The sequence below is a fragment of the Hyaena hyaena genome, unplaced genomic scaffold (genome assembly GCF_003009895.1).
Source record: "Hyaena hyaena isolate Hyena2069 unplaced genomic scaffold, ASM300989v1 scaffold_159, whole genome shotgun sequence".
Taxonomy (NCBI): domain Eukaryota; kingdom Metazoa; phylum Chordata; class Mammalia; order Carnivora; family Hyaenidae; genus Hyaena; species Hyaena hyaena.
The window spans coordinates 2,677,696-2,690,899 of NW_024080791.1; the positions used below are offsets into that span (position 1 = coordinate 2,677,696).

At 35.3% G+C, this 13,204-nt stretch overlaps 1 protein-coding gene across 1 annotated transcript in view; it reads right to left on the minus strand.

Annotated features, from left to right (window-relative positions):
* The window catches only part of NCKAP1 (NCK associated protein 1), a 107,012-nt gene that overhangs the window by 16,385 nt on the left and 77,423 nt on the right, over positions 1 to 13,204 (minus strand). Inside the window, exon 24 of the mRNA XM_039239633.1 lies at positions 1,093 to 1,186. Within this exon, the coding sequence (XP_039095564.1) occupies positions 1,093 to 1,186 (94 nt within the window). The remainder of the gene's footprint in view (positions 1 to 1,092; positions 1,187 to 13,204) is intronic.

A 13,204-nucleotide genomic window follows, 5' to 3' on the forward strand; every position in this document is an offset into this window, starting at 1 on the left:
AGCAGGGAGGGGCAGAGAGAGAGAAAAAGACAGGGAAAGAGAGAGAATCCCAAGCAGGCTCTGCACTGTCAGCACGGAGCCAGATGCTGGGCTCGAACTCCCGAACCATGATTATGACCTGAACTGAGATCAAGAGTTGAACATTTAATTGACTGAGCCACCCAGGTGCCCCTGGAAAGGCTTTTAAATGAATCAAAAAGTATGACTTTAGAATAATTTTTAATTATAAGTTTAAGTACAAAGCAAATAAAAATAAAATTAATTCAAGTGGATCTAAAATAGTTACCTATGTAAATATACTTTAATAAATATTTAAGATGTACTGTTGTTTCATAACATATGTCCCACAAAGAATCAATGTTAAGACATTAAAAATGATTTTTTTTCTGAGTTGTGGGGCTTGGGTTTTCATGCAATGAATACTAGTTAGCAATAAAAAAGAAATAGATTACTGACTCAGCATAGCTAGGTGAATCTCAAAAACATATTAATGAAAAAAGGCAGACACAAGAGTATGTGATTCTATGTTCTGGAACATACCTGTTCTGGAACAGGTAAATTTAATCTATAGTGATAGAAATCAGATCAGTTTTGTCTGGGTTTGGGAGACAGTGAGAAACTAACTAAAAAGGGATGAGAGGGAACTTTCTGAGGTGATGGAAGTGCTCTATGCCTTGACTGTGGTAAGGATTACATGGATGTATGCATTTGTCAAAATCTATCAAACTGCTCATTTACATGCACAGATTTCATTGTATGTAAACTACACCACAATAAAGTTGATTTTTAGGAAGTCAGACTCAAAAGTTAATTCTCCTTAGTCTAAATTAATACAGACTTACTTGTATTAAGTGAGTTTATAACTAATTGATAATATTCCGTAAATATTTGATACATGGGACTAAGAGTATGGCAAAAAAAAAAAAGAATCGTGACCTACGTTAGCCATGTACTTAAAATATCCTTTGACTGCAAGATTTTTCTGGTTCTCTTCATAACCTAAAGAGTGTTTATATTTATGTTTGAGTAAAAGCTTAATACTGAGTGTCAAGGTTTTCTTAATACTTATAGAAAGTATCATGAGATACTCACATGATAATCTTTTAAAGAGTGCAGCCATCTGGTCTGGTTTGTCAAAGCTGGTCCTCATTTGTGTTAGCACATCAACATTCTCTACCACAAGTTTCTGAAACATATAAAGAAAGAAAGATCCTAGGTTAGGCACAGACTTCCTTGTGTTAATGAGACAAGAGCATATTTGAAATCACATTCCAGCAAGTAGGACATACAATTCATGAAATCCAGATGCTCTATGCTATATGCTTTTGTTGTTGGTTTAATAAAAAAATCTTAAAATTATTTGTATAAAATTAATGTTTTTATTCAATTTGCAAATTCAAGAAGGGAGGATGGTTCAGGAAAAAGCAATAAAGATAAGCAGTAGGATAAAGGATTATCTAATGCTTAGGAACAGAACAGCATCAATAATAAAAAACAGACACGAAAGTGGATATAGAGAGCAATAAATTCCAACAAAAAAAGAAAAAAAGGAAAAAAAAACTTGCTAAAGTTAAAGCCAGCCAAAGACAGCCTACAGTTCACCACTGGATGTTTACAATCAGAGAGAAAGTAATTTCTGGGTTATGTACCACTTCATGGGGATTATTAATAGACCAAGAATTAATTTATAATTTCCCACAGAAGTTATAAAATTGAAGTGTTAACTCTCTACCTTCTCTTTCAGAGACCATGGAGAAAAAGGAAAAGAGAAGGAAGGTATAAAAATAAGGAAGTACAGATAGCTATTAAAGAAAGTGTAACTCTGTAAGGAATGTTTTTTTAAAAGGTCCTTTGGAAAAGTAATTTAGTTTAGAAAGTATAATTAAAAAAAATATGGGCGCCTGGGTGGCTCAAACGGTTAAGCGTCCAACTTTGGCTCAGGTCATGATCTCATGGTTTGTGGGTTCGAGCCCCGCATCGGGCTCTGTGCTGACAGCTAGCTCAGAGCCTAGAACCTGCTTCAGATTCTGTGTCTCCCTCTCTCTCTGACCCTCACCTGCTCACGCTCTCTCTCTCAGAAATAAACATTAAAAAAAATTAAAAAAAATAAATATAGTTAATTGTATTCTGTAAGAGATAATGCCTGTATGTGGAAAGTCTGGATATAATATTTAAATATCCAGGGATGATGCCTGGATATGTGTCAATATACATACAAATCCAAGTCACCCTTGGATATTTCAATTCAGCTGGCCTGGCTGCAAAGATTTAACAGCAAGCGTATTGTTAAAGCACCATGAGGTTTTTGTTACAAGTCAAAAGCTGATGATAACTGATTCAAGGGGAATATGAAAATCTATACAAAATGTTTATAAAAATCATTTTTCTGATACTAGTATGAATTTTGTTTAGGCTACTTGATATCACAGGCATACCGAGAAGATACTGCAAATTCAGTTCCAGACCACTGTAATAAAGCAAATATTGCAACAAAGCAAGTCAAATGACTTTTTGGTTTCCCAGTGGATACAAAAAGTTATGTTGACACTACACTGTAGTCTATAAAGAGTGCAGCAGCATTATATTTAAAAAACAATGTACATACCTTAATTAAAAAATACTTTATTGCTAGAGTGGCTCAGTTGGTTGAGCATCTGACTTCAGCTCAGGTCATGTTCTCACGGTTCATGAGTTTAAGCCCCATGTTGGGCTCTGTGCTGATAGCTCAGAATCTGGAGCCTGCTTCAGATTCTGTGTCTCCCGCTCTCTCTGACCCTCCCTCATCATACTCTGTCTCTCAAACATTAGAAAAAATATTTTATTGCTAAAAATGCTAACCATCATCTGAGCTTTCAGTGAGTTGTAATCACTGATCACAAATCGCTTTAACAAATATAACAATAATGAAAAAGCTTGAAATATTGGGGGAATTACTAAAATGTGACACACACATGAGCAGATGCTGTTGGAAGAATGACACCAATAGACTTGCTTGACACAACGGTGGCCACAAACCTACAACTGATAAAACTGCAGTATCTGCAAAGTGCAACAAAACGAGGTATTCCTGTAGTTCAGTTTATTTTTCTTTATGTTCCCACCTCTAGTCATATTTGTTTGCTAAACTCAACTTCTACAATCTCTGATGAAAATGCCTATTCTTTCTGGGGCTAATTCAATACCTGTCCCGTGCTAAAACTTGGTTCAGTCAATACACACTCAGTATATGCCTAACCCTAACAGAACTCCTGACCCTGAACATAATACCACCTATCACTGAATCACACACCACTGAATTATAAATGCACCAGTATATTATGGGCCATTAAGGAAAAGGAAAAAAAAAACCCTTTACTAATTATATTGACACAACGTTTCTAACATACAACTTTAAGACACCTATAATTTCAGAAATACTGATATGGAATAATTGTCTTAAAATAACTAAGTTATGGTATATATTTTTCTAATGTATTTTAGAGAGAGAGAGTGCAGCATGTGGAGGGGGGAAGGGCAGGCAGAGAGGGAGAGACAGTAGTACACTTTTAATAGTAAGGACACTATGATCACTTTTAAGCTCCAGTACCAGGCAATTTACAAATAATCCCATTTACCTATCAACATGAGAGAGGTGACATTTCAAATTCAACTGAAGAAACTAAGGCTTGAAGAAATTAGCTAATTTATCCAGAGTTAGAGAGATATTACACAGTGGATTTTGCAATCTAAATCCAGGTATATCTAATTTAAAAATTCATGCTCTTAATCCCTAAAGAAATGGTTCCCAATTTTTAGTATGTATTGGAACAAGCTAGAGGACTTATTAATTAAAATACACATTGCTGGGCCTCAGTCCTGTAACAGGTTTGGATCTATTAAGCCTGAGATAAAATAAAACAGTGTGCATTGTAAGGGGGCCTGACTGGCTCAGTTGTAGGGAGAGTATGACTCTTGATCTTGGGGTTGGGGTTCAAGCCCATGTTGGGTATAGAGCTTACATACATATAACTTAAAAAAAAACTGTGCATTGTTGGGGTGCCTGGGTGGCTTAGTCGGTTAAGCGCCTGACTCGCTTAGGTCGTGATCTCGCAGGTCGTGGGTTCGAGCCCCGCGTCGGGCTCTGTGCTGGCTGCCAGCTCAGAGCCTGGAGCCTGTTTCAGTCTGTGACTCCCTCTCTCTCTGACCCTCCCCTGCTCACGCTGTCTCTCTCTCTCTCTCCTAGAAATAAATAAAAAAAAAACATAAAAAAAAAAATTGTGCATTGTTAACAAGTTCCAAGCTAATGCTGCTATGAGGGCCATAATTTAAGAACTATTACCCAAAAGTATTTGTATATTACTCCTTAAAAAAATTAATGATTTCTCTACTTAAAAACAGTTTATACAGTTTTAAATGTTTTTCTTTTCTCCCTCAATTGCATCCTGAAAGAGAGATCTCTAAACACTTAAAGCCATTGATTAATATCATTGGCAAATGGACTACAAGCTGGAAGTAATATTAGTGAATACAAATCAAGTGAAATATATCAAGAGTACTAAAAATAAACTTGGTTTTCAGTTAATAAGAAAGTGTTAAATTCTTGGCACAATTCATATTTAAATTTCCTACTTCATTTGAAAAAAAAAGTCTCCTATGAAGAACTGGAGGAACTGATCTGTAAAATGTCAAAAATGATTCTTTTGGCAGGATTAGAAGGAGATATTGACTCAACTGGCACATCACCAAATGAAACACCTCAAGAATTTTAGTAGGAAAGAAGACTGGCTGTTTTCTTCTCCAGAGAGCAATGAATATATTTTACCATAAGTATGCATGCACAGTGCTGACCATGTCTGACACACAATTTATTCATGACCATTAAATATAAAGAAGCTCTCCTTGTTTTCACTGACACACATATTTACTCTTTGAAACTAAAAGGTCCTCAAGATACAGTATAGAAAGCAAGCTGATACATGCCTTAAGACCCAAGCAAGGGATCAGAAATTTTAGGCAGTGACAGAGAAAGACTTAAACCTAAAAACAAGAGGGTTATTACATGTCTGTATGGAGGATTGTTACACACCCAACCTCTCACCATCTTAAAAAGTGATGCCAACAAGGATAACTCTGAATTTAGGAGCAAAAGTTGGTGGTGGGGGCAAGGGGTGTAACAGGGGAGAAAATGACTTGAGACAGCCAGCTAGATGTACTGAATCCCCTATCCCACACTCCAAGGATCTCCAACAGACTTACACTCTCCAGGTAGAGGTTATGGTTTTTGAAAAATAATTTGTAGGACTCATTTGAACCCATTCTCCAAAGCGTATTTGTTATCTTCTGCCAAGTACTTTGGGGTACAATTCATCTAGGACCATCGTAATCCAGATTTAAGACTATATATTCCTTGAACAAAGAGAATAACACCAAATAGGCTGGAGAACCTGGGAGGGGTAAATCATATCCAGTTCAATTACCCTGAGGAGATAGCCCTTTGAGGTATCTGTGTAAAGAGAGTGGAGGGGGATTTAAGCAGATTTCCCACTGTCCATTGTAGGTAGGCTTTGGGTTTTATCACAGGACTCCCACCTCCCCCACAAGACCATAAAAACGTTATCTTAATCTTACAAATGTTGCTTCTGGATTAGCAAATGTCCTCAGGTCAAAAGTAGCTTTCAGTGCTAAGCTTATGTCTCTGAGATCCCACCTTTCCCTTGATTTTAGCCTACATATCTTTTAAGCTTCTTTGAAAGAAGAATCTTACATAGCTCTCCAACCTTTTAAGTTGTCTTTTGGAGAAAAGATGGTCTAAATAACAGCCTACCAATACTTGAAGCAAAATTCTCTATGTTATTTTGTTCTTGTAAGTTCATAAATTAGGTCATTCTAAGGAAGGTAACTTTACAGGATACTAAAAAATGCAAAATAATTATAATCATCACTGACAGACTGACTACTTTTGGAGACTGATCTCAATGAGAGAATAATATACAACACATTGAACTTGTTTATATGAAACATCATTATATTATGATCATAAGATTTCTTATGTAATAAAATATAAGAATACACATGGAAGTATGCCTCAGTACACAGAGGCCAGGAATAAAAAGTCATAAATAACACCTTCTCTAGTTTTTAATACACAAGTAGTTGAATCCCAATAAATTTGGATTATACATCTTTGACTGTTAAAAGTGATCTCTTAGAAAATCATTGTAAAAAGCTGTGCATTTGCAGAAAATGGAATCATTAGGACTAGCTTTGTTTTGAAGAAACTTAAATGGTAAAGGCACAATGCTAGAAATGTAAAGCTTTCATATTTATGGTTGACCACATGAAGGAGTCTTTTGAAAAATACTTAATCAAATCAGGATTTAAACTTGAGAAGTAAAAAGGTAAAAATAAGTCCCTAAATACCAAAACATAATCATATAATTGTTAAAAAGTCTTCCTACAAATACAACTCACTATCATTAATAAAATATGTTTTTATGAAGATAAATGAAAAGTCAAGTCAAGTAAGAAAAATCACATAGAAGATTTCTAAAATGCTAAAAATCAATGAAAGGCTACATGCCTACAAATTGTACAACCTGGAAGAAATGAATAAATTCCAAAACAACATATAGACTACCAAAACTGAAACGGGAAAAAATAGAAGACATGAAAAGAAACTACACCAACAATACAAAAAAATCTCCCACAAAACAAAGTCCAGGGACAGATGGCTTCACAGGCAAATTCTACCAAACATTTAAGGAAGAGTTAACACCTAATCTTCTCAAACTATTCCAAAAAACAGACAAGGAAGGAAAACTTCCAAATTCATTCTGTAAGGCCAGCATTACTCCGACACCAAAACCAGATAACGATTCCACTAAAAAAGAAAACTACAGGCCAATATCCCTAATGAAAATGGACATAAAAATTCTCAATAATAGCAAACTGAATACATTAAAAGAATCATTCACCATGATCAAGTGGGATTTACTCCTGGGCGTCAAAGGCAGTTCAATAATCAATGTGATAAACCACATTAATAAAAGAAAGGATAAAGAACCATACGATCCTTTCAATAGATGCAGAAAAAGCCATTTGACAAAGTACTACACCCATTCATGAAAAAAACCCTCAATAAAGTAGGGACAGAGGGAATATACTTCAACAGAATAAAGACCATATACAGAAAACCCACAGCTAATGTCATCCTCAATGGGGAACAACTGAGAGCTTTTCCTCTGCAGTCAGGAGCAAGATAAGAATGTCTATTCCCACCACTGTTATTTAACATACTACTGTAGGTCTGAGCCATAGCAATCAGACAACAAAAAGAAACAAAAGGCATCCAAATCTGCAAGGAAGAAGTAACACCTTTACTATGTGCAGACAATATGATACTCTATATGGAAACCAGGAAGAATCCACAAAAAAAATGCTAAAACTGAATTCAGTAAAGTGACAGTATACAAAATTAGTACAGAAATCTTTTGCATTTCTATACACCAATAATGAAGCAGCAGAAAAAGGAATTAAGCAATCAATGCCATTTACAATTAGACCAAAAACAATAAGATACCTAGGAATAAATCTTTTTTTTTCTTACAGTTTATTGTCAAGTTGGTTTCCATATAACACCCAGTGCTCATCCCCACAAGTGCCCTCCTCCATGCCCATCTTCCCCCTCCCCCCTACATCCATCAGTCCTCAGTTTGTTTCTCAGCATTCAAGAGTCTCTCATGGTTTGCCTCTCTCCCTTTCCCCCCTTCATCTCCCCCATGGTCCTCAGTTAAGTTCCTCCTAATCCTCCTATACATGCAAACATATGATATTTGTCCTTCTCTGCCTGACTTATTTCGCTAAGCATAACACCCTCAAGGTCCATCCATGTTGCTACACATGGCCAGATTTCATTGTTTCTCATTGCCATGTAGTATTCCATGGTATACATAAACCACATTTCTTGATCCATTCGTCCGTTGATGGACACTTAAGGCTCTTTCCATGTTTTGGCTATTGTTGAGAGTGCTGCTATGAACATTGGGGTACATGTGCTCCTATGCATCAGCATTTCTGTATCCCTTGGGTAAATTAGATACCTAGGAGTAAATCTAACCAAAGATGTAAAAGAGCTGTACTCTGAAAAGTACAAAACATTGATGAAAGAAACCGAAGATGACACAAAGAAATGGAAAGACATTCCATGCTCATGAACAAATATTGTTAAAATGTCTATACTACCCAAAGCAATCTACACACTTAATGTACTCCCTATCAAAATTCACCAGCATTTCAGAAAGCTAGAACAAACAATCCTAAAATTTGTATAGAACCACAAAAGACCTTGAGATGCCAAAGCAACCTTGAAAAAGAAAAGCACAGCTAAGGCATTACAATTCCAGACTTCAAATTATATTATAAAGCTGTGGCCAAAACAATATGGTACTGGCACAAAAACAGACACAAAAATCAATGAAACAGAACAGAAAACCCAGAAATGAACCCACAACTATGTGGTCAATTTATCTTCAAAAAAGTAGAAAAGAATACCCAAAGGGAAAAAGTCTCTTCAACAAATGGTGTTGGGAAAAGTGGATAGCAATATGCAAAAGAAACTGGACTAATTCTTACACTGTACCCTAAACTAAATTCAAAATGGGTTAAAGACCTAAATATGAGACATGAAACCATTAAAATCCTACAGAAGAACATAGGCAATCACACCTTTTACACTGACTATAGCAACTGCTTTCTAGATATTTCTCCTGAGGGAAGGGAAACAAACGCTAACATAAACTACTGGGACTATATCAAAGTAAAAAGCTTCTGCACAGAAAGGGAAAGAATCAACAAAACTAAAAGGGAGCTTACTGAATGAGAGAAGATATCTGCAAATGACACATCTGATAGAGTTAGTATCTAAAAAATATAAAGAACTTACAAAACTCAACACCCAAAAAACAATAATCCAATTAAAAATGAGCAGAACAGACACTCCCAAAGAACACATACAGATGGGGCATGGCCAACAGACACATGAAAAGATGCTCATCATCACTTATCAGGGAAATGCAAATGAAAACTACAATGAGATATCACCATATACCTGTCAGAGTGGCTAAAATCAAAAACACAAGAAACAACAGGTGTTGGTGAGGATGTGGAGAAAAAGGAATCTTCTTGCACTGTTGTTGGGAAGGCAAACTGATGCAGCCACTCTGGAAAACAGTATGAAGGTTCCTCAAAAATAGAAACTACCTAAAAATGGAAATACCTACAATCCAGCAATTGCACTACTGAGTATTTACCTGAAGAATACAAAAATACTAATTTAAAGGGATACATGCACCCCATAGTTTATAGCAGCATTTTCTACAATAGTCAAATGATGGAAACTGCCCAAATATCCATCGACTGATGAATGGATACACACACACACACACACACACACACACACACACACACACGGAATATTACTCAACCATAAAAAAGAATGAAATATTGTCATCTGCAACAATGTGGATGCAACTAGAGAATATAATGCTAAATGAAATATGTCAGCAAGAGAAAGACAAATACTATATGATTTCACTCATATGTGGAATTTAAGAAACAAAACAAATGAGGATAGGGGGAAAAAGAGAGGCAAAGCAAGAAACAGACTCTTAACTATAGAGAACAAAGTGACGGTTACCAAAGGAGAGGTGGGAGGCCAGCGTTAAATAGGTGATGAGCATTAATGAGTGCACTTGTTATGATGAGCGCTGGGTGGTTTAAGTGCTGAATCACCAAACTGTATACTGGAAACTAGTAATACACTTTATGTTAACTAACTGGAATTTAAATAAAAACTTAAAAATATAATAAAAATAAAATGCTAATATCAAAAGTTTAGAAAGAACCATTCAATATCCTAAACCATCTTTGTTTTGGAATGTACCATATTTAATGAGAAACCCAAGCTAATTCACGTCCATGCATCTCAATTATTATGAATCTAAGTTCTTAAACAAAAAAGTTTCTTTTGTCTAGGTTTTTGACTCAAGCTGATTATCATCAAATATTTAGAAGGAGAAGCCAGCCAAGAAACAACACTCTTGAGTCAGAAAATTCAACAGCATTAAAAAAATAAATCAACATTATTTATACTCTCATCAAAACTTTTAAATTAATTTTAATACTCATAAAAATAGTCACCCCAAAATACAACAGAAATGTTAAAACATAAGCTCCTCTCATTTCTTTTTAAGAATACAGAATGCACTTGACAATATTAATACTAAGGACAGAGCTAAGAAAGTTAAGCTCATAAAATATTATTAAAAGATTATGACATATCTGAACTCAAAAAAGATCTGAGGGCACCTAGGTGCTTATCTGACTGGGTGTCTCAGTCAGATAAGCCTCTGACTCTTGATTTCAGCTCAGTTCATGATATCATGGTTCGTGAGATGGAGCCCCTTGTAGGGGCTCTGTGCTGACAGTACACCGAGGCCCTCCCCCTATCTCTCTGCTCCTCCTCCGCTCCCACACATGCTCTCTCTCTCAAAATAAATAAACATTTAAAAAAAGATACAGCAATAATAGTATCTAACGATACATTTTTAAAAGACAAACAATAAAGCACCATTTAAGTCTAAAGAAAAAAATGTACAAAATCGAGGATGTGGAAAGCCATGGTTCAAGGTCAGTAAGTGAAAAAAGAAAATTTATGATTGCAAGTTGACATGAAAATATTACGTTATAGGTAACAAATGTGTCAACGCAATCTTAAATTATACTAGTAAATATAGTATCCACAGCGGTAAGTGTACCTTTACTAATCAGATCTCTGGCTGAAATTTATTCTCAGTTCAAGGCACTATTTTCTAAGAATGACACAAATAATTACGATAGAATTTGTACGAAAGACAGAGACTAAACATGAATATATTTCACGTGGAGAAGAGAAGGGCAATACATTACAAAAGTTTTTAAATATGTGAAGGGTGATCTTGTTAAATGCCATCTCTGCCTCTTGACGTTAGAATGAAGACGAATCAAGGGAGCCGGAGTGGCTCAGTTGGTGGAGTATCCCATTCTTGATTTGGCTCAAGTCATGATGTTATGGTTCATGGGTTTGAGCCCTGTGTCAAGCTCTGTGCTGGTAGCCTCGAGCCTGCTTGGGATTTTCTCTTTCCCTCTCTCTCTGCCCCTCTCCTGCTCTCTCCCTCTCTCAAAAATAAATAAACATTTAAGAATAAGGAATGAAGACCCATCAAAAATCACTATTCAGATATTTACTCAACATAACTAGAGATATGCAGTAACTGAAGAGACTGTCTCATTTTCAAAAATACCAAATCATCTTCCTAGATAAATGTAGTATAACGTCCTGCATCAGGTTAAGTGTGGTTTAGAGGATTGGTTAGATCCCTTTCATTTCTAAAAACAGTATAACACAGTACTAGTATAAGCTCTAGGGCTAGAATGACTATATAGGTTCAAAGTTCAAAGTTTAGTTTCACCACTTTCAAGCATGTGAGCCCAGAGAAGGTGCTTAATATTTCTTGGTTATACTTTCCTAATTTGCAAAACAGGGACAATACCACCAGTTTTATGTAAGGAGCTTAGAAAAGTCCTGGAACAAAGCAAAGAGTCAAAAAACTAGCTATTTTTATTTTTGTATCCAATGATATTTAGCAAGTACTTTCTATGTGTGGACACCACCTTAGCACCAAAGTTTTAAGAGAGTTTATAACTGGGTTTTTATTCTTGTGACAAGGACATAAACAAATACATGACATGAAAGGCACAGTAAGATACATAGCAAGGTGAATAGGGAATAAAAAGTGATGCTTGCTATTTTTAAAAGTGTGGTCAAGAAAGGATATTCTGATAAGGCAACGTTTGAAAAAGCATGATTATGAGAAGGTAAGCTAAGACATACCTCAGTGAAGAGTATTTTGAGGTAACAACAAGTAGGCCAACGTGGCTGGAGGAGGTAAGGCGGTAAGAAAAGTGAAAGGCCAAATCCTACAGTGGCCTTCCAGTACTGTTAAGGACATCAAATCCCTTTGAACTCTCATAAATACAGATACAGAGATCTAAATAGGCCAATTTGTAACACTACATGACAATATTCAATCCACCACATTAAGAGGCAAAGAAGCATCCAGAATACTTAAAAATTCCTGAAGTACCTATTATTAAGTCTGAAATTAAAAAAAAAAAATAGCTGGCAAAAGTGAAATTCTTTTCTTGAATTCAAGGAAAAGAGTATCTTGCCATGGTTCTTCTATTATCTCATACTGAAAAGAACACAAGAAAGTAAATTGAAGATGAGAAACCTATTACCTAAAAAATAACAGAAAAGAGATCATGTATTATTTACAGGGGAACGAATCTAATAAACAAGAATGATATTGCTTGTGAAGAACCAAAACTGTCACTGCAAAGTTTACAGTGTGTGTATTTAAAACACACATTACAAATCATCTAAAAGTTGACTTTAATAAAAGAATTTCAGAATGTTCTTAAAGTATAAAGAACATGAAGAATATCAAGTAATAAATACTCAGTGATTATTGTGGATCAAGACTATGCTCAGTACCTACGCATTTGATACATATATAATTCTCTCAAAGTAAAAGCTTGGTGAGTTTAAATTTTGCCAAAGTCAAAGCTCATGAGTGACAGGACTGAAATTCAGGTCTTAAAAGCTTGAGTTCTTAACCAATGGGTAATATCACTTCTCCTTTTAGTCACAGGCTTTTGCCATGTATTTTTTTATTCATTCAGCAAAATAGTTTTTACCTTGTGGGAACTGACTTATCCTATATATTTGCTAAATTTTCAGTAAATTGAATTACCACATTTAGACCTCAGTGCTACATGTAAAATGCAAGCTACTTATCAGTGCTATATACCATATTCTTGAGAAATTAAAAATGCAAGGCACAAGTAATCATCAAAATAAATTCACAAAGGGCACAATTTAAAATATGCCTCTTCTATTCTGTTCTTAACTTGTATAATTTTGGTGGATCAAATTCAAATTCTTTCAAAAATTAGATAGCTATTATATACAGTCTTATTCAACCTAAATCACCTTAGAGCTGGGATAGTTCTAGAAGACTTTTAAAAAGTCATTTAAAATGGTGTTGCTTCAGCTCTTTTACATCTTTAATAAAATGTGAAGCATTCTAAAAAAATTTTTTATCTACCTTAAAGGGTGAGGGTGTAA